The following is a 26,013-nucleotide window of genomic DNA, read 5'->3' on the forward strand; positions in this document are numbered from 1 at the left end:
AGAGTGGATATTGCATGTAGGATGGTATCTGGAAATAAGTTTATTTAGATAAGAAGGACCTAGGTTGTAAAGATTTAAGGCAGGGGTGTTGAATTGTGAGGTGGATTACCATTTAAGTCTTGTCCATATTAAGTTGTAAATATTGTGAGGACGTGAAAGATGAGATTGCAGGAGGAGACAGTTGAGGACATAAGCTGTTAAAGCATCCAAGTCAGGAGCTAAAAGGTAGATTTGGGAATAGTCTGTGTATAGGTGATATTGGAAGCCAAAGGAAATGATGAGCTGACCAAGATCATAAGTGTAGATAGAGAAATGGAGAGGTTCGAGGACCAAGCCTTGGGGAACTCCAACAGTGAGTAGTTGTGGGGAGGAGGTGATGCCTCTGAAGGTCCTATCTGTGAGATAACAGGAAAGTCAGGAGAGAGCAAGACCCTGAATGCATATGGGTGAGAAGATCTAGGTAGATGAGAATAGAGTAGAGGCTTTTAGATATAGCTTTTTTCAGATCGTTAGCTACTTTGAATAGGGCAGTTTCGGTTAGTGGCTGGGGCGGAATCCAGATTGGAGGTCATCAAACAGAGAACACTTATCACGTTAGCATGGCCCAGGATCCTTGGCCAAGACTATTTACCCAGCACACCACTCCCCAACACCCCACAATCCCAGTCTTTCCACCCCGCTGAGCACTCTGCATCTTGCCCTCCTCGTGGTCTGTACAAGTGTAACTTGGTGTTACCGCTCATTGCAGTGTAAAGTAACCCGGAGCCACACTCAAGGATACTGCCAAGGGAGTTAAGCCTGACCTTTTCATTTCTTCAATCTAAATACAATGAACCAGAGTGTCTACTTGTGCTTAGTATCTTTTAATTATAGCCTGCAAAATTTATTATACAAACATGGTTCACACTACATTAAAAATCCTAAAACCATTAGATCACGTGAGCTATACTAATGTTCACCCACTGTCCACATGATGGCTTATTACCATATTGATCACCCAGCCTCAGCCTATGCAAATCAATTGGTTTCTCCAATCATACTTGGACAATTGTGGGCCCTCCACCCGGCGCACACCACGAGGCCTCCTCACTCACACGCTGATTGACAGTGCACTGTCACTTTAAAGCTTGTTTTTGTGATCACTGGTCAAGTCCTTTTCTCCCCAGAAACATTCACTACCTGTACAGTTCTCCAGTAATAGGGGGTATAGCCACAGTTGGTATGTCAATTAACCTCACATTCCCCTAATGTCCTTTTCCAGAAACTGGCCCAACACAGATCACAGTTCTCAACAGCTCCTGTAACCCAGACTTCTGTCTGTCACTTTCTCTTCTTCTGCACTGTATAACACAACGTGTGACTCCAAGTGTTATTATTACTCACGACCTTGAGGCCTTCTGCCGCAATCTTCAGAGGGAGCTTCGCTCAGGGCTCCTATACATGTCTCAGCCCGACGCTATTTCTGCATCACCTCACTTGCGCTGGCTGCTCCGGTCTCTCACATTTCACTTGCGGGGAGTTCCTGGTGCGGCCCGGCATCCCGGGTAGTGAGCGCTCACATGGTCCGCCTTGCCCCGCCCACTGACGTGTTTCTCCCCGCCCACGGGGTTGGCTCTTGTTGCAGCATCACCTCCTTTTAGAGGCTCACATCTCCGGCTGACTAGCTCCTCCCAGTTTACGATCCACCATCTTAGAGTCTGTCACACTAAGGGCAAGGCATGATAGGTCTTCTCCTTTTTCTTCCACTTCTAATTCCAATCATATTCATATATCAACAATATCAGGTAGAGAGTACCTCTGTTCTTTTCCCTTCCTTCTTCACTATACCCCCTATCCTATTTCAAAAAATACACCATATTCAGGCCAGAGTTCAATCCGTCTGGTATTCGTGTCCCCAGACGATAGATCCAGGTTGCCTCAATTTTATACAAATCGTTTTCGATGTCACCTCCCCTGTGTGACACCTTCTGCTTAACAATTCCTTTAAAACGTAATCCCGTAGGGTCCCTATTATGGTAACGTGCAAAATGTGACCCCAGTGGACTATCCTTTTCCGCTTTCTCGATATTTTTCACATGTTCTCCTATCCGTGTACCCAATCGTCGATTGGTTTTTTCAATGTACAATAAATTGCACGGACACTTTATGCAATAAACGACTCTTTTTGAGTTACAATTTATGTTGTCCCTGATCTCAAAGGACCTAGTGCCTTTTGCATTCATGAATATTTTAGTTCTCTCCACCAGGCTACACACATTTGGAAACTTGTCAAGCCATGTCTCCTTCTCTTTACTCGCAAACTCCGATCTCACCAATTTGTTCTTTAAATTGGGGGCTTTTCTCGCTGTCTTATATGGTCTCTCCCCTACCAGATTTTTTTATTCTCTTATCCAACAACAAAATCCCCCAGTGATTCTGCAGCACCCTTTGTAACGGATACCAATGGGCCCCATAAGCTGTAACAAATCTGATGGGTTCCCTATCTAGTCCACCCCACCCCCCCCACCCCCAGTTTTTTTACGTGGTGATCGGCCCTTTCTCAACTCCTCCCTTTTTATCTCCATCATCTTTTGATACTCCTGTTCTATCAATTCCTCTGGGTAACCTTGCTCCCTCAATCTTACACTCAATTCCTGACCTACCCTCACAAAATCCTCCTCTCGGGTACAATTTCTCTTGTGCCTATAGAACTGTCCTCTCGGGACCGCTCTTTTTTGTGATTCCAGATGGTAACTGGAATAGTGTAACAAAGTATTCCCAGCTGTTGGTTTCCTGTAAGTAGAAGTTATCAATCTCTCTCCTTCCTTCTGTATTTTCAAATCCAGGAATGAGAGTTCCCTCTCACTCCATTCATAGGTAAATTTGAGATTCCTTTCATTTTCTTTCAATCTTTCAATAAAACAGCTCAGCTGCTCCCTGGCCCCCCGTCAGACCAGGAGCACGTCATCAATGAACCTCAGCCAGAGGCGAACATGCCTCTGGAAGAGGTCCATGGGGTACACATCCTGCTGCTCCCACAGCCCCAGATGACGACACGCGTAGGCCGGGGCACAGGATGCCCCCATCGACGTTTCCCTGGTCTGGCAATAAAAGCGGCCATCAAAACAGAAACAATTTTATTCAAGGATTAACTGCAAGGCTTCAACTACAAACTCATTGTGGAGTCCCGACTCCGGGAAGTTCTCACGGAGGAAGAAGGCTGTCGCTGCCAACCCCACCTCATGGGGTATAGAGGTATAAAGACCCTCAACATCCACACTCACAATCAAATCCTCCCCTTTCACAGGAACCCCCTCCAGGACGGCCAACACGTCACCCGTATCCCTAACAAATGAGGGTAATGCCTCAACTAGAGGTCTTAATTTTCCATCCAGAAACTTACCAAGTCTCTCCAATGGACCATCAATTCCCGACACAATTGGCCGTCCCGGAGGTTTCTCCCTGTCCTTATGGATCTTGGGAATGGTGTAGAAAATTGGGGCCCTAAAAGTTGTAACGCAGCAAAATTCTGCCTCCCTCACCGTGAGCACCCCCAGTTCCCTTCCAGTATCCACCAAGGAGTTTACCTTACTCTTTATGGCCAAAAATGGGTTTTCCTTCAACCTCAAATAAGAATCATGATCACTCAGGAGTCTTAGGCATTGTCACCCTTGTCACTTGCATGGATGATATCATCCCTTTCCTTCAGAAATTCCAGGGCCTGTCTTTCGCCCGGAGTAAGGTTATCATTTTTCAAAGTTCTTTTGGGGGACCAATTCAATTTTTCCATGTCCTTTTGTCCTTTTTATTTGTGCTTCTGTTATCTGACCTGAGTTGTCTGACTATTCATGATCTAGTTTTTTTCACCTCGGCCCTGATCCTGAACTTCAGCTTCTTACTCAACCCCGCAAGTTATCTGCCTGCCTGACCTCAGAATCTGAGCCAGACTACACTTGTCAGCTGCCTATTCTTGACCTAAACCTATCTCCTTGTCTTGATTGTCTGCCACTAGCCTCATCCTTGGAATATCTTCTGACCAAGTCGCCATATCTTCTGCAACGCTACTGCCCAAACCATTTTCACACTCAAGATTCCTTATCCTTTCTGTTTCCAGTGGGGTAGTCCCAGTGGCTGCAACCTGGTGGTCAGTTACTGTCACTTACTATGAGTGGGGGTCAATCTAACCAGAGGGGACCCACTTTTGCTCCTTGCCTTGGTTAATCCCTCAGCAACCACTGGTGCCAGGGTCAACAGAATCTACATCCAAGTTAGAGCAGTGAGAACCTGCACCTAAGCCAGAGCATACACACTGAATAGGAATAACATTTCATAAGTTATACCTCTTAAATTGTTTTTACAAAAGTTGTCAGCTGCAAAAGTTTTAACATTTGTCAAATGCTTCCTGTAGTCAGCTGACTAGCTTTTGTTACTGAACCATTCAGAAGAATAACAGAATAAAGGGACATTCTGAAGAGTCCAACTCAACATTGTTGCACCAGCTGGAGCAGCTATTCACCTAGAATGTTTTATTATATCTTCTCACCAGCAGGTGGTGCCCTGCAGCATCTTTCCTTACATAATGTCACTTGTAACCTGGTACAGCTGCTAGTGGCATTATGCATCCAGACTGTGGTACTTCAACTGTGCACCAGCAGGTGCCTAGGGAACTGTCTGAACATTCATTCATCCTGTAGTCACCTGTTGCTGTGGACTAAGGACTCCTTTATTAGGATTGCTGTGTCTAGGGCTGACTTCACCATGGTATGATGTTATTGTTCATTTGTATATAGCTGCCCAGATTATTAATAAATACCATACTTGCTTACTAACATTTACGGTTTCAATTCTCAGTTTTTGCTGAAGAATATGAGCTTTTGCTCTGCTTCTAATACAGCCATAACAGATAGACTGATGCACAGCTCTAAAGACTATTTCAACTTTGTATTTAAACATGTTGTAACTGACAGTTAAGTAAACATCAGAAATATTTTTTGCATAATCATTTGGACAGACAAACAGTTGCTGAGCAAGCATAACCATATCAGATGTTATGGCACTATTACAAAAAACAAACAATGAATAACAGCTGAGAAGTCTCTCTGTTTATTGAGGCAATCATGGGGTGAAGACAGCAATCTACATAAAGTACAAAGTATTTGAATGCCATTGTTTGTGATGTAGGGCTTTTCTTCCAGAAGAGATCATACACTGGTACCTGGGACATTTGGGACAACTAAACAGACCATTTCTTTATTAAAGTGGCTGCACATTCTGAAGTACATCTGGTCTAACAATTCAGTGTTTAAAAATACTTTTGAACTAACTTAATATGGTGGTGTTTACCCAAAAAAAGTAATCAGTGACACCTTCCATTGGATGGGGGCATCTATTCAAGGAAAGGACACAGTGGGCTCGATTTACAAAGCGGTGCTAACCCAGTTAGAGACTTTAGGCGTGATAACCATTGCACCACGCTGGTGAAAAACCAGTTTAGGCGAGATAAGTTTAGGCGTGATAAGTTTAGATAAGTTTAGATCGCGCGCAAAGTCCCGCGCGCAAAGCAGCGCCATTAAACTCTACGCGAAGTGCACCAGACTGATCAGCTGTGCACTGCGGTGCTAACCCAGTTGGTGCTTAAACTTATCACGTCTAAACTTATCACGCCTAAACTTATCACGCCTAAACTGAGTTTAGGCGTGATAAGGGGCTTTTCACCAGGGTGCTAACTGTTCGCACTGCTTTGTGAATCAAGCCTAATGTGTCTGATCATGTATGTTAGGAACATAACCACATTTAGCCTGCTGGTGGAAGTATGTGTGTTAACTGTGGTAGATTTATGTTGCCTAGCCAGCAGCTGGCCTTCTCCAACGTATAGATTTATCTTAAAACATCCTGTGTTACTTACACGTGCCATTTAGATCTCTACAGACTCGAGAAGCATTAGTCTGGCATTAATTATGTATCAGATGTGGGCTGTTAACTTTAGGGCTCTTCCTTCACTAGCCCTGTGCAAGAATATATGGTGGCTAGGCACCAAGAGCTACTGAATTTCTGGACACTCCTATTTATATAGTCTGTACCTACTCTATGATCCTGATTTCTCAATCCCCGGTTTTGCATTCCATCCTGTGACTTCACTATAGTTTGATGATTTGTACAGTACAGTCTTGTGTATATCTGTATACTACGCCTGGTTTAGTTAGATTACTTGGGGTTGTGTTTTCTCGGTTATTGCTGTTGCGGTGTCTTTAGTGCTACACAATGAGACATTTTGACTATAGCTTAAAACAAATCAGACTATTCTTCTGGTGAGAGATATATATTTCACCGGGGTTTCCATCCATTTCACGGTTTTATGGGCTGTAGCAGTGCCTTATACACATCATAGGATAAATTTGGAAGACAAGGCATGAGCATTCCGAAAATAATTACTGAAAAGACGCAGAACTAAGTTTTTCATATTTGGTGGAAAGTGCACCATTTTAAAATATTTTAGCTAAACTTCCATGAAAACATGGCCTACAGTTTGTAGACTATAGAATGTCTCTCTTCTGTCTGGAAGAAGTGGCTCATCATTGCTAACAGAGCAACATCTTCTGAATGTACGTTTAAAATTCAAGGCATGCTGGGGACATGGTTTGGCACGGCAAAGATGAACGACAGATTCTAACACAACATGTGGCAATGACAAAAACTGCTAGCAACAATTAAGGTAAACTCCTCAAGGCTTACTGATGATATGGTGATGCCAATAAATAAAGGAGGGGGAAGTCTAAAAAACTGATAAAACAGTAACATACATAAGGTAGTTACAAACTTAGGTGGGTTGAAAAAAAGATGAGAGAAAGTATGACAGTTAAAGCTCACTCATCTCCTCATCCTAAAGTAATTCCCAACTCTGGCCATCCAAGCTAGTAGGCCAGCAAAAAAGAAGATATGAGAAGGGGGGCTGGTGGCAGAGCAGCAATCACGAGAGGAAAGTGGCAATGTTTACAGTTGATAGTGGTGAGGGAAGAAGAGTTGATTCATCCAAATTATCTCTAAACACAAGGCAGAGCAAGCAACTTTTAAAAACAAGCAGGCAGCAGATAATGCTACAACTTGCTTTAACCCTATGACAGCTATGCCATGATGGATCTCAGCAATGGCTTAGTGAACACAGAGCAAAGGAATGCTTTTAACCTGCTTGGCGTTCTGATTCCCGCGGCCGCAGGAATTTTTTTTTGCACATTTTTTTTTATTTACCATGTAGCTAGCCTAGCGCTAGCTACATGATTCCCCCCTCCCTGTGGCGTCCCTCCCTGTTCTCCGATCGCCGCCGCCGCAATCACCCCTCCGGAAATCCCGTTCTGAACGGGATTTCCAGGAGGGCTTCCCCCGTCGCCATGGCGACGAACGTCGTGACGTCATCGACGTCACAGGGAGTCCCGTTCCACCCCTCAGCGCTTCCTGGCACTGATTGGCCAGGCAGCGCACGGGGTCTAGGGGGGGGGGGAGGCCCTGTATCGAGGCGGGTAGCGGCGGATCGGCGGCGATCAGATACAACACGCTGCGTGTTTTTTTTTTTTTTTTAAATTGTTCAAATCAGCCCAGCTGGGCCTGAGTGGTGACCTCCGGCGTCTCTGGACGAGCCTAGCTCGTCCAGAACGCCAGGGAGGTTAATGTTTGCCTTCTTTGTGTTGACATTGACCATGTCAGCTTCGCTTATTTTTTAATCTGCATTCTTTCTGTAATTTCTAATAATGTTTTTGGTTTAGTTTTATTTCCTGCTTTTAGCAGCCTCATTCTTTTTTTACTATACAGTATTGTATTCTTTGTAACTTTCCGATGATGACAAAGTACCTTCACATGTACTATATATACTCGCATATAAGACTAAAAAGTTTCCCCCTCGGCTTATATGCGAATCAGTGGAGCAGACTGCATGGTGGAGCAGGTTTTGTTACTGGTAGAGGAATGTAAGGATCGTGCACTAGTAATCCTGCTCTTGCCAGCTGGCTCCCTGCTGTGTCCATGCCCCGCATCCCCTGCAACACGGTGTGCAGAGTGCGCTGCTCAAGACTACCTGTGTCTTCTGGCTTGTGGAGCGGATCGTGCAAGCAATGTGTCAGCAGTGAATTGATTGGGGATTTTTTCTGTGTGGCAATTGCTCATATCTCAAATCTCATATCTCTGATGCCATCTAGTGGCATCTTGAGACACAGCTATATCATCATTGGTGCACATCTGGCTATGGGGAGAGAGGATGACTTGTACTGGGGGCAGATATGGCTACTGTGGATGGGGTTTTACTGGGTAGGGGGCTTATACGTGAGTCAATCACTTTTTCCTGGTTTCTGAGGGAAAAGTGGGTACCTCAGCTTATACGCGGGTCGGCTAATATGCGAGTATATACGGTATATTTTTTACATTATTTTGATTCTTACTTATTGTTTTAACTTTTGAAATGCACTACAAACATCTAATTTTAAGGCTTTTGTGCTTCAATTAACAAACTCACATATATATTTATATAGAGTTAACTTTCTATTTTTGTTTCGTATTGGAAGTAAAAATAAAAAAATAAATAAATAAACTAATCCACAAACTTTTCCTCCGAATCTGTGCACTGAAGTATACCACTGATCAAAGGAAAATAAACTTTTATAGAATGAGGTTTTATTTTTACTGTCTCTGCATTTTTTATACATTAGGTTAAAGATAAATTATGTTATGATTACTTTTTGCCCACATTTTCACAAATAGAACCACCACTAATAAGCTCTGCATTGCTTGAAATTAACACATCCAGCACTGCATAATTTTGAAGCTGAAGCTTTAAAAAACTTATGGATAAAGTGGTGAGATACCAAACCTGTACTTTCTGCCGTTCCCAGAAAATTTTCACAATCAACCTCATGGTCGTTTAACCACTTCCCGACCGCCCCCAGCCGATGGGCGGCGGCAAAGTCCGGGCCCAAACGACCGCAATACGCCCATCGGCGGGGGCGGCTGCGGGAGCGGCTATGCGGCGGATCGCGTCATTCGTGACGCGATCAGCCGCCGGGGACTGGCTCCGCCCACCGTTCGCTGTAACCCGCCGGCCGTTCGGAAGCGCCGGCGGGTTACTAGCACCCGGATCGCCGCTGCACGTATGTATAATAGGCTTTTTAATGTATACAAAGCCTATTATACTGGCTGCCTCCTGCCCTGGTGGTCCCAGTGTCCAAGGGACCACCAGGGCAGGCTGCAGCCACCCTAGTCTGCACCCAAGCACACTGATTTCCCCCCCCTGCCCCCTGATCACCCACAGCACCCCTCAGACCCCCCCCCCTGCCCACCCCCCAGACCACTGTTTGCACCCAGTCACCCCCCTAATCACCCATCAATCACTCCCTGTCACTATCTGTCAACGCAATTTTTTTTTTAGTCCCTAATCTGCCCCCTACTCCCTCCTGATCACCCCCCACCCCTCAGATTCTCCCCAGACCCCCCCCCCAGACCCCCCCCCCCCCCCTCGTGTACTGTATGCATCTATCCCACCTGATCACCTGTCAATCACCTGTCAATCACCCGTCAATCACCCCCTGTCACTGCTACCCATCAATCAGCCCCTAACCTGCCCCTTGCGGGCAATCTGATCACCCACCCACACCAATAGATCGCCCGCAGATCCGACATCAGATCACCTCCCAAGTGCAGTGTTTACAGCTCTTCTCTCCTATAAACACCCACTAATTACTCATCAATCACCCCCTATCACCACCTGTCACTGTTACCCATCAGATTAGACCCTAATCTGCCCCTTGCGGGCACCCAATCACCCACCCACACGCTCAGATTGCCCTCAGACCCCCCTTATCAATTCGCCAGTGCAATATTTACATCTGTTATTCCCTGTAATAACCCACTGATCACCTGTCAATCACCTATCAATCACCCATCAATCACCCCCTGTCACTGCCACCTATCAATCACCCCCTGTCACTGCCACCCATCAATCAGCCCCTAAACTGCCCCTTGCGGGCAATCTGATCACCCACCCACACCAATAGATCGCCTGCAGATCCGACATCAGATCACCTCCCAAGTGCAGTGTTTACATCTCTTCTCTCCTCTAAACACCCACTAATTACCCATCAATCACCCCCTATCACCACCTGTCACTGTTACCCATCAGATTAGACCCTAATCTGCCCCTTGCGGGCACCCAATCACCCGCCCACACGCTCAGATTGCCCTCAAACCCCCCCTTATCAATTCGCCAGTGCAATATTTACATCTGTTATTCCCTGTAATAACCCACTGATCACCTGTCAATCACCTATCAATCACCCCCTGTCACTGCCACCCATCAATCACCCCCTGTCACTGCCACCCATCAATCAGCCCCTAACCTGCCCCTTGCGGGCAATCTGATCACCCACCCACACCAATAGATTGCCCGCAGATCCGACATCAGATCACCTCCCAAGTGCAGTGTTTACATCTCTTCTTTCCTCTAAACACCCACTAATTACCCATCAATCACCCCCTATCACCACCTGTCACTGTTACCCATCAGATTAGACCCTAATCTGCCCCTTGCGGGCACCCATTCATCCGCCCACACCTCAGAATGCCCTCAGACCCCAGCCCTGATCACCTCGCTAGTGCATTGCTTGCATCTATTTCCCCCCTCTAATCACACCTTGAGACACCCATCAATCACCTCCTGTCACCCCCTAGCACACCTACCCATCAGATCAGGCCCTAATTTGCCCCGTGTGGGCTCCTGATCACTCGGCCAAACCCTCAGATCCCCCTCAGACCCCCTTCCGATCACCTCCCCAGTGCATTGATTGCATCTATTTTCTCCTCTAACCGCCCCCTGAGACACCCATCAATCCCCTCCTGTCACCCCCCTAGCACTCCTATCCATCAGATCAGGCCCAAAACATCCTGTCATCTAAGAGGCCACCCTGCTTATGACCGGTTCCACAAAATTTGCTCCCTCATAGACCACCTGTCATCAAAATTTGCAGATGCTTATACCCCTGAACAGTCATTTTGAGAAATTTGGTTTCCAGACTACTCACAGTTTTGGGCCCGTAAAATGCCAGGGCAGTATAGGAACCCCACAAGTGACCCCATTTTAGAAATAAGACACCCCAAGGTATTCTGTTAGGTGTATGATGAGTTCATAGAAGATTTTATTTTTTGTCAAAAGTTAGCGGAAATTGGATTTTTATTGTTTTTTTCACAAAGTGTCATTTTTCACTAACTTGTGACAAAAAATAAAATCTTCTATGAACTCACCATATCCCTAACGGAATACCTTGGGGTGTCTTCTTTCTTAAATGGGGTCACTTGTGGGGTTCCTATACTGCCCTGGCATTTTAGGGGCCCTAAACCGTGAGGAGTAGTCTAGAAAACAAATGCCTCAAAATGACCTGTGAATAGGACGTTGGGCCCCTTAGCGCACCTAGGCTGCAAAAAAGTGTCACACATGTGGTATCGCCATACTCAGGAGAAGCAGTATAATGTGTTTTGTGGTGTATTTTTACACATACCCATGCTGGGTGGGAGAAATCTCTCTGTAAATGGACAATTGTGTGTAAAAAAAAATCAAAAATGTGTCATTTACAGAGATATTTCTCCCACACAGCATGGTTATATGTAAAAATACACCACAAAACACATTATACTACTTCTTCTGAGTACGGCGATACCACATGTGTGACACTTTTTTGCAGCCTAACTGTGCTAAGGGGCCCAAAGTCCAATGAGTACCTTTAGGATTTCACAGGTCATTTTGAGACATTTGGGTTCAAGACTACTCCTCACGGTTTAGGGCCCCTAAAATGCCAGGGCAGTATAGGAACCCCACAAGTGACCCCATTTTAGAAAGAAGACACCCCAAGGTATTCCGTTAGGAGTATGGTGAGTTCATAGAAGATTTTATTTTTTGTCACAAGTTCGCGGAAAATGACACTTTGTGAAAAAAAACAATTAAAATCAATTTCCGCTAACTTGTGACAAAAAAAAAAAAAATCTTCTATGAACTCACCATCCTCCTAACGGAATACCTTGGGGTGTCTTCTTTCTAAAATGGGGTAATTTGTGGGGTTCCTATACTGTCCTGGCATTTTAGGGGCCCTAAACCGTGAGGAGTAGTCTTGAAACGAAATTTCTCAAAATGACCTGTGAAATCCTAAAGGTACTCATTGAACTTTGGGCCCCTTAGCGCAGTTAGGGTGCAAAAAAGTGCCACACATGTGGTATAGCCGTACTCAGGAGAAGTAGTATAATGTGTTTTGGGGTGTATTTTTCCACATACCCATGCTGAGTGGGAGAAATATCTCTGTAAATGGACAATTGTGTGTAAAAAAAATAAAACAATTGTCATTTACGGAGATATTTCTCCCACCCAGCATGGGTATGTGTAAAAATACACCCCAAAACACATTATACTACTTCTCCTGAGTACGGCAATACCACATGTGTGGCACTTTTTTGCAGCCTAACTGCGCTAAGGGGCCCAAAGTCCAATGAGCATCTTTAGGCTTTACAGGGGTGCTTACAATTAGGCACCCCCCAAAATGCCAGGACAGTGAACACACCCCACAAATGACCCCATTTTGGAAAGTAGACACTTCAAGGTATTCAGAGAGGTGCATAGTGAGTCCGTGGCAGATTTAATTTTTTTTTGTCGCAAGTTAGAAGAAATGGAAACTTTTTTTTTTTTTTGTCACAAAGTGTCATTTTCCGCTAACTTGTGACAAAAAATAAAATCTTCTATGAACTCACCATGCCTCTCACTGAATACTTTGGGATGTCTTCTTTCCAAAATGGGGTCATTTGGGGGGTATTTGTACTATCCTGGAATTTTAGCCCCTCATGAAACCTGACAGGTGCGCAGAAAAGTCAGAGATGCTTGAAAATGGGAACATTCACTTTTGGCACCATAGTTTGTAAACGCTATAACTTTTACCCAATCCAATAAATATACACTGAATGTTTTTTTTTTTTTATCAAAGACATGTAGCAGAATAACTTTTGCGCTCAAATGTATAGGAAATTTTACTTTATTTGAAAAATGTCAGCACAGCAAGTTAAAAAAGTCATTTTTTGCCAAAATTCATGTCTTTTTTGATGAATATAATAAAAACTAAAACTCGCAGCAGCAATCAAATAGCAGCAAAAGAAAGCTGTATTAGTGACAAGAAAAGAAGGTAAAATTCCTTTAGGTGGTAGGTTGTATGACCGAGCAATAAACCGTGAAAGCTGCAGTGGTCTGAATGGAGAAAAAGGCTCTGGTCCTTAAAGAGACTCCGTAACAAAAATTGCATCCTGTTTTTTTATCATCCTACAAGTTCAAAAAGCTATTCTAATGTGTTCTGGCTTACTGCAGCACTTTATACTATCACTGTCTCTGTAATAAATCAATGTATCTTTCCCCTGTCAGACTTGTCGGCCTGTGTCTGGAAGGCTGCCAAGTTCTTCAGTGTTGTGGTTCTGCTATGAACTCCCCCTTCCTGGCCCCTTTCTGCACACTGCCTGTGTGTTATTTAGGATTAGAGCAGCTTCTCTCATCTCTCTTATCTTTTACAAGCTGGATAAATCGTCCTCTGAGCTGGCTGGGCTTTCACATACTGAGGAGTTACAGACAAGGGCAAAGCTGTTTGCAGGAAGAGCAGTCTGAAACTTCAGTGCATGAGAACAGGGGGAAAGAAACACACAAATGATCTCTTGAGATTCAAAAGGAAGGCTGTATACAGCCTGCTTGTGTATGGATGTATTTTCTATGTGTGGACATACTGTACATCAACCTACTTCCTGTTTTGGTGGCCATTTTGTTTGTTTATAAACAAACTTTTTAAAACTGTTTTTAACCACTTTTAATGCGTCGAGGAGCGGCAAAATTGTGTCAGAGGGTAATAGGAGATGTCCCCTAACGCACTGGTATGTTTACTTTTGTGCGATTTTAACAATACAGATTCTCTTTAAGGGGCGAAAAGACTGTGGTCCTTAAGTGGTTAAGTCACTTATTATTTCTCTTATTACAGCTGACAATACTTTTCCAGTTGTACTAAGAGAACCATTAGAATCCATAAGCTCCTCTTTAACAATCACCTTCAGAACACACACGCACACTTTACTTTTAACTCTATCCCTCTGGAAGAAACTTGATTAATAAAGCCAGGTCTACTTCTTATTAAATTATAATTTCAGTCACCAAATAGAGCTGTAAAATTACTGTTTCTGGGTAAACCTGGGACGTTAACCACAATTCGAGAACAACAAAGTAAAGTTTACTGATGTCTTTATTGTTAAAGCAACCAACCACATTAAAGTATTAACAGTACGTTTGGTAGGTGAAAAGGATAACATAAAACTTAACTTCATATGTCTATGTAAGTATTGTGTAGTGTATGTAATATATATATTTATGATTTCTTATCCATTTTTCATAGAATATGAATGAATGTGATATCAATGATAACTCAAGAACTTTCCATAATCCTAGTCCTTAACCACTTAAGCCCAACTGGACGAGATTTCTCGTCCAGTTGGGCTGCGCGCACTCCCGCGGGTCGCGCGCGCTCCCCCCCCCCCCCCCCCCGTGCGCGCCCCCGCTGCTGGCCGCTAAATTACCGATCAGTGAAAGGGATTATAAATCCCTTTCGCTGATCAGACCCCCCCGGAGAAAAGCCGGCAGCGTCTCTTCAGATGCTTTCTTCTGCCTGGGAGCGAGATCGATCGCTCCCAGGACTTTTTGATCCTGGCCATCTTGTGGCCAAATAGCAAATTACACCTGTAAAAAAAAAAATTCAAATTAAACATATAAATATATTAAAAAAAACCCTGTTTACCTCCCACACCAAAAAATACCCACATACAAGTTTAAATAAAAAAAAATAAAAAAAATACAATAATAAAAAAAAAAAAAAAACCATAAATAGTTACCTAAGGGTCTGAACTTTTTAAATATGCATGTCAAAGGAGTATATCAATATGATTTAATAAATTATGGGCTTCTAAACAGTGATGGACGCAAAACGGAAAAAATGCACCTTTATTTCCAAATAAAATATTGTCGCCATACATTGTGATAGGGACATAATTTTAACGGTGAAATACCCGGGGCATATGGGCAAATACAATACGTGAGTTTTAATTATGGAGGCATGTATTATTTTAAAACTATAATGGCTGAAAACTGAGAAATAATGAATTTTTTCCATTTTTTTCTTATTCTTCCTGTTAAAATGCATTTACAGTAAAGTGGCTCTTAGCAAAATGTACCACCCACAGAAAGCCTAATTGGTGGCGGAAAAAACAAGATATAGATCAATTAATTGTGATGAGTAGTGATAAAGTTATTGGCAAATGAATAAGGGGTGAAAGTTGCTCGGATGTAAAAAAATGTCAACCCTTCGGGCTTAAGTGGTTAATATCGTGTATTGTCCCCTTTAACATCAATTGTAGATACAAAAGGGGAAGAAGTGCTTACAGTGTGTACTGGGATGGCTGATAGCCGCAAGGACAGGTCTAACCTGGTTCTTGCAGACTGTGTGTGGAATGCAACAGCCAGGAGTCGTATTAGTTTCATTTTGGACAGGGGACCGGGCTCAGGAGTGCAGTCAGGTTCTCCTTTAGGATCCGGGTTGGCTGTGTTCCTGGGAGGCGTTTCCTCCAAGTAGAGGTGCTTGGTGCAGTGAATGTGTGTAGTAGTAAAATTATAAAAGGCGTAACAATAGTTACAAAGTTTATTGAGCAATAATAATGCGTTTCACGATGAGTACGCCCAAGCTTCCTCAGGTTACAAGCATACACTGTCAAAGCTTGCTATCTATAAATAGTATCTTGTATTAGCAATTAAGGACTGGAAGTGGTGTATTCCGCATAATTATTGATACTGGAAGTGACGTTCGTAATTGGTGGAGAATTTGGAAGGTAATCCACATGGTTGGCGGAAGTACGCCTGGTTGGTGGAAGTTATGTCTGCGGTTGGCAGAAGTGGATAGCTGGAGTGGTAAAAATATAGGCTAGACTGTATAAACAGGGCCTCATAAAAAAGGATCTCGCCAATTAAAGAGGATCCGAAGTGAACTTTTACTCATTGCATAATCGTGTTCCTTTCCTATTGTTTATAGGGCATTCCTCAAGCCAAATACTTTTTTGTTTTAATACTCTAATTCCCTATAAACTAAATAAACCACACCCACAGGTTTTCAGAGAGCCTTGGCAATGCCAAGGGCTCATGGGATCTCAGTCTGGGCAGGAGGAGGAGGAGGTGTTACTAGCCTTTGATTTCAGAGGCAGAGGGGAGGAGGGGGATTCGGTTTTTTTCACAGGCTGAGTGCTCAAGATACAGATAAGCCTGCCTCTGTGTAATGTTTACAAACAACATGGCTGCTGTCATTGTATCACAGGAAGAAATGATAATTTTCTATTAAAGCTGTTTGCAGCTAGATTTGCTGTGTAAACTATCTAAACTTTAGATAAGATATATAGACAAGTTACTTGTTATAGTTAGTTTTTCATCTCAGATCCGCTTTAAGTGCAAGTTTTAGGCAGGGTTGGTTATGGCCGATAAAACATGGATCAATAATTTACTAAAACATATAAAACTTGTAAACAATATAAATTGAAAGCTCGAGAATAAAATTAATACAAAGTATTACAAATATCAAGTAATATATTGTTATCAAAAGATGTCCATGGTTTTAGTTCATCTTCTCCTTTGTTTAGGTCTTGTGGCGATAGGGTACCCAGTTGTATTATCCAGTAGGAATCTCATTTGCATAATGTTCTAAAATGTTGAATATTACTTAATGGGAGACCCCCTATTCTGGACTCTATTAATTTTATCCTGAAAATAACTATTTTACCTTCCTCAGTGACGTGTATATAACCAAAAAGATTAGCAAACATGTTTATAACTGTTTGTGGGCGGATTACACAAAGAATTAACAAAAAAAAGTTACCCCAAAGTTATGCAATAAATGCCAATTCTCAATAGTATGCAGGCAATGATGGTAATTCTATTAGGACAAATGATTTGACAATAAAAGCATGATTAAAATCCAATAAAAATTCTCCTGTTGATGAATATAATCAGCCACCCAACTGCCAATAATAAATATGTTAATTCACTATAATAAAAGATGATGACCAGGGGTAAGCCAAGAAAGGGTGAATGTACACTGCAGTATAATAAATCAACTAAATATTAGTGGGAGACATAAATCCAATATTCTAGAAAATCCAAATAAAAAAATAAAAAAATCCCAAAAATTCCAATTACGTGTACAAAAGTATCCACAAAAAACAGTGCAATAGATGCTGCGTGCAAAGACTGCTGTGCTGAGATAAAGTGCAATAGTGTAATATCACAGTTGATATAACCCGTGGAACAAAGTACTGATCTGTAGAGGTACAATAGTGCAAGACTGTAAAAGATAGTGCTATGTGCAAGATGAGGCTCACCTCTTGTTGCTGTGTGCAGTGGGAGAGCGGAGAATCACCTTACATGCTTGAAGCGTGGGGTGCTTCAATATCTGCAGCTGCGGGGGACGGCGATGGGTAAGATATTTGCACCAGCTTTTGCCAACCTTCACATGGGATGGTTGAAGTACCAACTCATTTGGCCCACCTGCAACCCCCATTGCACTGATCTCGTGCTCAGTCATCCGTTCATAGATGACATCATATGTGTATGGTACCACTGAAAACTGTATTGTCTGGCACTACTGAAATCCATTTCCTTCGTCTTTACCTGCACATTGATCATTTAACTTCTAACATTATTACCAATGTTGTTCTTGAAACACTGAACTGCGCATGCGCAGGTCACTTGCGGGGACGGGCACTTGATCGCGCCGGTGGTGCGACTTTAGCTGAAGTCGCTGGGTTAACTGAGCCACCAGCAGGACCACAAAGGGGACCCAGAGGATACAGATGGACCTCGAGGGCTACAGGGGGCTGGAGGAAGCCCCAGTCAAGTCCAGATTCCATTTATTTTCTGTGTTCAGGGTCCCTTTAATATTTTTTTAAACTTTATTTTCTAGCTCTTATATTTTAATTTTATTATAATCATTTGCACATTAAAGCAGACATAAACTCAGAACGTCCTCTCTGCTCTAAGAAATACGCAACAGCATAATAACATTGAAACAAAAGACATTTCTTTGTTACAGCTGATAAAAAACCTAAAATAAATCTGCACTGTTTCTTCTTCCTGGTTCATGGAAGCAGACATATTGTTAACATCCTGTGCTTTCAAATACACTTATCTGTCATCTCTGCCATGGCAGTCATGTGACACAGGGGAGAGATCAAATTACAACTTGTGATTGGACACAAATGAGGAGGAATTAAACAGGCTAAACTCTCTAAATACATACAGGGTACATTTCTCTATGTTTTCCTTCTATCCAAGAGTTCAGATCCACTTTCATTTATATTGTTTACAAGACTTATATGGTTTTATGTTTTAGTAAATTATTGTGTTTTATTGGCTACTAGTGACCTTAGCCAGTTTAAAAATGGGCTATTTCTGTAACCGCTCATATCAGCATGCGCGCTCATGCCCACCGCGCGCGTGCACACTACCGCCCCTCCAGGCACCGTCCTCCCCTGCAAGCCACGTGTCATTCCCCAGCTCTCCTCAGTGTCTCTGCGTCCCTCCTGCACAACAAAAAAAAACAAAAAAACACACACACACGGACATGGGACGCAGAGACACTTGAGGATTATTATAGAGGATAACCAACCCACATAAAACTTGCACTCAAGAGCCCTTTTTATCAGGCCCTGTTTTTTTCATACAGCCCAGTGGCGTATCTTAAGGGGTACTTCTGCCATGTGCTACCCAGCACCCATGGGCACTATTCATCACCACTAACACTGAAGCTTCAAATATCATTAGAAATATAGTGACTCAGAACTGGCCTATCTTGAAGCAGGATCCACTTTTAAGGGATATTATTCCAGAATATCCATCAGTTATTTTTAAGAGAGCCAAGTCCATTAAGAACACCATAGCCCCAAGTAATGTTAAGAAGAAGACAATAAGACCAGGCAGTATGTTCCCCTCTCTGAAAGGCACCTACAGGTGCAATGTGAAAAGATGTGGCTGCTGCTCATTTATCAGACATAGAGCTACTGATGTAATTGATAGAAATCACCAGGTTCATGAACTAAAGGATTTTATAAATTGTGCAAGTGATCACGTTGTGTACCTCCTGACTTGTGGTTGCCCAAAATTTTATGTTGGTAGAACCACTAGATCACTTAGGCAAAGATTGGGCGAACATAAGAGGAACATACTTGATGGGGTGAAAAAACATAGTGTTCCTCGCCACTTCAAAAAGCATTACAGCAGCAGTGTGGATACCCTCCAAATTGTGGGCCTTGAGCTGATTCCAAAGACTTTGCTTCAAGGACAGAGATTTAGGAGACTGTGTGAGAGGGAAACTTTCTGGATATTCAAATTGGATTCTCTGAGTCCTGGGGGCCTTAATGAGGGTTTAGAGATCTCAACATATTTGTGACATAATAGCTAATGTTTAAAAGTTTAATGTGCTTTAAAAGTGTGGTTCCAAATATTGATTCAACTTTTCTCTCTTCCTTCCTCTAGCCTCCCCAATAGTAGCAGTCCTAAACACTAGATGAGGGTGGTGAGTATACTGTATAATAGGCATTGTCCATAGCAGGTCTCCTCTTCCCCCTCCTATAGAGTGGCCTTCGGTTTAAGATCCCATTGCCAACATACATTTTCTCTCCTTCTGGAAACCCCCCCCCCCCCCCCAGGTCACTTTGTTACCTTCCCCTGAGCCCCTCTAATCTTCTTTCCCCTCCCCCCCCCTTTCCTTTCCTTCCTCCTTTGCCTTCCCCCCTTCTCCACCCCCCAACCCCCCCCCTTTCCATCCTTCCTCCCTCCCCCCCTCTTCCCCTCCCCCCCCCCTACCACCAGCCCTATTTACACATTTGTGGCTGGACCCAGATGGTCCTTTATATTGGACCATATGTTTTTTAAGGGATGGCACCATCATACATCCGAAAATGCTGTTCTGATAAAGCTTGCAGTTACCTGGAGCATTTGCTGTTCAGCTGTTTATCATGGTAATAACAATTTCATCCCCTTTATTGATTTTATTCTATTCATGTTTTATTTTGTATGTTTAAGCTTATTTACGTATGAGTTTTTTAAGGAGTATTGTAGAACTAATATGGTTTTTAGCAGGTCGTTCCATAGGGTTTTTTTGGGAAAAAAAAAATCCTTTTTTATATGATCCAGTTCATGGTCCCATCAGTTGATATCCAAGTGCATAGCTTGCACTATAAATTTTGTATACCTACTGTTTCATGATGCTGATGGGGTTATATACTATGATGTGATGGTGTGATTAAGTTCTTATATTGCACACACCATGTTTGGTGTGTTTTATTGTTTGGTTCTTGCATTATAGTTTTCCTGTGTGCAATTTGTTGTTTTAATATGTAGATCTATTGTTCTTAATGTGGTGTTAATATGTAGATATTTTATTTTTTATATGATTGATACAATTCATAATGTTCAGTATATGAATTATCTTTAACGTACATGTGTGTCCAGAAATGCGGGGGATGACACGCTGGCTAGTCGTACAACACTGATCATTAATATAATTGTCCGCATCATAGCCCTGCGGTACGCATCCGCTTGTTCAATAAAGTTTGTTGAGGCTTCCCCTCCGTTGCCAAGGCGACGATGTAGGGAAACACTATAAGTTTATGTCTTTATGCGTGTGCCGCCATCTGACGAAGACGCTGTGCGCCGAAACGCGTAATGACGTCACACAGGCCTGTTGAATACCAGCCACGCCCACCTCACAGCAAGACGGAGCCCAGGCCATCGGGATTCGCGCTGTCCTCCCCTGTTGAGGCAAGCGGTTGGCTGTCTGCTGATATGCGAATTGCACAATTAAGTTTGTGAGTATAACTTTTAATTCTTAATAAACAATCCTTTATGATTAATGCACTATGGCGCGCTCCATTTCTCTTTGATCTTTTTGCCAAGCTACCCTATAACGGAGCGTCGCAGTGCATGACTTCATAAGAGGAACACATCTTTGATTGGTTACCCCGGACCAGGAGCGCAAGATATCCTTCTTTGTGCCCATGGGCACAATGCCTGCCCCATCCTGTACCGCCACCACTGATTCCTCCTTTGACGCCCGCCAATGCTCTCTCCCGTCCCACTGTTTCCATGTCACAGCGTTACTACTCAGACCTCAGATCAGTGGTGACCGAAGCAAGCAGAAGGTGCATGGTACCCACAGACACGAGTGTACTGCACACGTGGAAGTTACATCATTAGGCACTTCTCTCATGTGAAGTTCAGCCATGTGGGTACCATGTGCCCTCTGCTTACTTCGGTAGCCGCTGATCTGAGGTCTGAGTAATGCTGTGACATGGAGGCAGCGGGATGGAAGAGAGCATTGGCAAGTAGTTCTGATCTGAGGTCTGTGCACTGAGAAGAGGTAGCAGGCGGGCGTGTCGAGGGCAGCACTAGGTACCTGCCACTATTATTATTATTATTATTTATATAGCGCCGACATATTACGCAGCGCTGTACAGTGTATATATATATCTTGTCACTATCTGTCCCTCAAAGGAGCTCACAATCTAATCCCTACCATTGCCATATGTCTATATTATGTAGTGTAAGTACTGTAGTCTAGGGCCAATTTTAGGGGGAGCCAATTAACCTATCTGTATGTTTTTGGAATGTGGGAGGAAACCGGAGTGCCCGGAGGAAACGCACGCAGACACGGAGAGAACATACAAACTCTTTGCAGATAGTGCCCTGGCGGGGATTCGAACCAGGGACCCAGCGCTGCAAGGCGAGAGAGCTAACCACTACGCCACCGTGCTGCCACTACCTCAACAGGGGGGGGGAGCACCTGTCATTATCTAACGGGGGAGGGTGGGGCTCCTGTTGCTGTTTAACTGGGGGGAGCACCTGTCACTACCTCAACTGGGGGAACCTATCATTAACTGGGGGTGAGCACCTGTCACTATCTAACTGGGGGGGGGGGGCATCTGTCGCTAGCTAACTGGGGGCACATGTCACTATTTAACTGGAATCACCTGTCATTACCTAAACTGGGGGAGGGGGGACCTGTCACTATCTTACAGGGGTGGGGGCACCTATCACTATCTAACTGTGGACACACGTCACTATCTAACTGGGGGAAAATGTCACTACCTAAACTGGGGGGGCACCAGTCACTACCTAAACTGGTGGAGCTACTTACACTGTTAACTGTCAAAAACTGACAGCATGAAACTGAACACCATTAATGTGTGAACCCAGCCTTATAAAGGGGTACATGACTACTAAATTCTGTTATCTGGGGAACATGGCTACTTAATTTATTTATATAGAGTGTACTTGCCTACTTAGTTATTTTATCTTCACGCACTTGGCTGCAATTTATTTACCTTGAGGCACTTGGCTGTTTAAATATTTAATCTAGAGGTGTGATACTACTTAAATAATTTATCTTGTCTGGATGCTTGTTACTACTTAATATTTTAGTTAGGCGGCATGTTACTACTTGATTCTTTTATCTGGAGGCGTGGAACTATTTGATTTTTTTTATCTGGAAGCATGTGACTATTTCTTCAAATTTTGTGGCACAGGACTACTTAATTGTAATATAATAGGGATATTTTCAAAAAAGTAAGCGGCAATAAAACACAGACAACGATAACAAATGTACGTGAGAAAGGATGCTGTTTTCACAGGGAAGGGGGGCTCTGACCTTTTGTCTGTACACTTTCCAATAAGCCTGAGAAGTTGCACCAGTGCCACCACCCCTCCACAACATCAATAACAGCTTGAAGTTTTTTGTGGTAGTTGTGGATGAGGTTCTTTATCTTCTCAGGAAGAAAAGCTGCCCATTCTTCCTGGCAAAAAGCCTCCAGTTCCCATAAATTATTGAGTTGTCTTGCATGACCTACAGGTTTGAGGTCTCCCCAGAGTGATTCAATGATATTGAGTTCAGAAAACTGAGGTGGCCACTTCAGAGCCTTCACTTTATGTTGCAGACTGACTTGGACTTGTGTTTTGGATCATTGCCCTATTGGAATATCCAAGCATGTTCCATGCTCGGCTTTCTATCTGATGAGTGCAAATTTTCCTCCAGTATTTTTGATAACTTACTGCATTTAAATTGCCATTAATTCTGACCAAATTCACTGTGCCTTTGTAGTTCACACAGCCCAAAAACCATCAGTGATCCACCCTCATGTTTTACAGTAGGAATGGTGTACCTTTCATCATAGGACTTGTTGACGCCTCTTAAACTGTAGATTTATGGTTGTGGCAAAAAAAAGTTCAATTTCAGTTTCATCACTCCAAATCACTTTGTGCCAGAAGGTTTGAGGCTGGTCTCTGTTCCATTTGACATATTGTTTGACATATTCTAAGCGGCATACTTTGTGGTATATGCGTAGTAATGGCTTTCTTCTGGCAATGTGACCAATTTTTTTCAGAGTCCTGTATTTCACCTGAATTTATTTATGGTGTTTCCCTTGCATCCTGAGCAATGTTTCTGTTGTGGCTGAAATTTCAGTTGGTCTACTTGGCCATGGGTTGGTTTCAACAAATCTATAATTTTGAACTTTTTTTATTAGAGTTACAACACTGCTGATTGTCATTCTCAATTCATTGGATATTTTCTCATGTTGTTTTACAGTTCTACAGTATAGTGTTGAACTACCTTTTCCCACCAATCCATTGACATTTCTTCTGCTTTCCCCATGAATCCAAAACGCACAATAACAATAGATTATTATATACATAATTACAAACATACAAAAAAAATACCTATTAGGCAATGGAAAACATATACTTACCATAATATAAGCAATACTGTCAAAGAAAGCAGCAACTGCCAAACTCAGTATCATTTTCTGTAAAAGAGAGTGACAATACCATCAAACATGCACACAAGCTACAATGAAAGAAAAAGTGAGAATATAATGTGAAGAAATCATCTTTTACAGACATTGCTGACATTGTAGTACTCTGTCACAAATCTGGGTCAAGTGTTTATAGTAGCTTTCTTACTCACACTAAGAAAAGTTTTTTTCTCCAAGGAAAATGTTCAGTACTTGGTACATGTAAAATTTGGTACTCTGGGATTGCAGCAAAATAAATACTCTCCATTCGTGTTCTACGGATTACTGCTAGCATGTTTCCTATATGCTGAGAGTGCAACTTGAATGAAGATGACCGGCACCATCCGTAATTATAATGCTCTTTTATTTGATCAAAGATATCATGTAGCCATCCAGCAATGTTTCGGAGTTTACCTCCTTTGTCAAGCAAGGCTAAACATGGACTGACATATCTATTCACTTCAAGACATTTATATACACTCATGTATAGTAAACAGCCAATCATGGACAGCAAAACAAACTGTCCAATCAAACAGGTCTATCTAACACGCCGACCTGATGGAAAACTGACCTGCTGTCTAACTATTAGTCGCTGATCCCTCTCACCTCCTCATGTCACAGTGCACACGGCGTTCCCATCTCCCAGACCTGCACATAGTTAAACTCCCGCAGCGTCACCCTGCCCCGCCCTCGGCGGACCTGATGGGAAACCGCGGTGAGTGATGTGAAGTGCGGGCGACGTCATCACCGCCCACACCTCCACTCGCTATGCGGCTATGGGAGACAGATGGAACTCTGAGCGCCGCCCTAAGGCCGCGTGCAGGTCCGTCCCCTCCCACTAGTTGTCACTATGGTAACAGGCAACAACAACCCTGCGTGCACTGAAGAGACCTCTCCAACCATAACTATCCTATCTTATCATAAGCAGGTCAATCTCCTACCTTACAGAATACATCACACTCTTTAGCAGTGAGAGGACTCAAGAGGATTGTCGCACCTATGAGGACAGAAATCAAACGATAAAATAAAATAATAAAAATAAAAACCAAGTATTAACAGCAAAAGTTGAAATATCAATGGGTACAGACAACGCATTAAACAAATGGGATCAAATCCAATTCCCTATTTAGGCCTCTAGGCTCCATAGAGTCCAGTTTTTTTATCCAGTATGCCTCCCTATATAACAATTTTTTAACCCTATCACCCCCTCTTCTAGGAGGCAAAACTTGTTCCAAAATCATATATTTTAATTGGCTAACTGTATGTGATGCCTGGTTAAAATGAAATGGTACTGCTTGCTCGATAAGTTTTTCCCCAATGGCATGTTTATGAGATGAGAGTCTAACCTTCATTTTTTTGTGTAGTCTGATCGACGTAGACTAAACCGCACGGGCACTTCAATGCATAAACAACAAACGTCGAGTCACAAGTGTGACAACCTTTAATTTTAAATTTAGTACCCCTATGGGGGTGTGTAATGACATCACCTTTCATAACAGAACTGCAATGAATGCAGTTAAGACACGGAAAAGTGCCCATGCGGGTCAGTCCACGCCGGCCCATCTCTCCCCTACTACTATCAGCCTGTACCAATTTATCCCTCAAGGATGGTGCTTTTATATATGAAAAAAAATCGGGATATTTTGAAACTCATTAATATTTGTACAGCTCTCAGACAGTAGATGCCAATGTCGTTTTATAATTTTTGACATATTATCACTTGCTATATTAAATTTAGACGCAAAAGGCATCCTGTCAGACAGCTTTTTGCGGCGTCTGTACCCAGTACCATCTGTCATTCTGGCCATCGCCCCCTCTACAATCTTTTCCGGATAACCTCTCTGTAAGAACTTGTTTCTCATTTCTCCTATCCTTACTTCTCTCTGCTGCTGATCAGACACTATAGAGTGCACTCTTTTGAATTGGCTAAGTGGAATCGACCTCTTAGTAGCCAGCGGATGGAAACTCCCGTAATGAAGCAGGGAGTTAACATCCGTCGGCTTAGTGTAGAGGTCGGTTCTCAACTTATCTCCATCCTTAACTATCATGACGTCTAAAAAAGGTATCTGTCTCTCAGAACTGTGGATAGTAAACCTTATATCTCTATTACAAGAC

General features: G+C 42.9%; 1 protein-coding gene across 7 annotated transcripts in view; it reads right to left on the bottom strand.

Moving 5' to 3' along the window:
- The window catches only part of LOC137546880 (cyclic AMP receptor-like protein A), an 836,868-nt gene that overhangs the window by 622,548 nt on the left and 188,307 nt on the right, over positions 1-26,013 (bottom strand). For all 7 annotated transcript variants that reach the window (XM_068269866.1, XM_068269867.1, XM_068269868.1 and 4 more), the window contains one exon: positions 23,854-23,910. In XM_068269866.1, coding sequence (XP_068125967.1) covers positions 23,854-23,910 — 57 coding nt within the window. The remainder of the gene's footprint in view (positions 1-23,853; positions 23,911-26,013) is intronic.

This window comes from Hyperolius riggenbachi, chromosome 2 (genome assembly GCF_040937935.1).
Source record: "Hyperolius riggenbachi isolate aHypRig1 chromosome 2, aHypRig1.pri, whole genome shotgun sequence".
NCBI lineage: Eukaryota > Metazoa > Chordata > Amphibia > Anura > Hyperoliidae > Hyperolius > Hyperolius riggenbachi.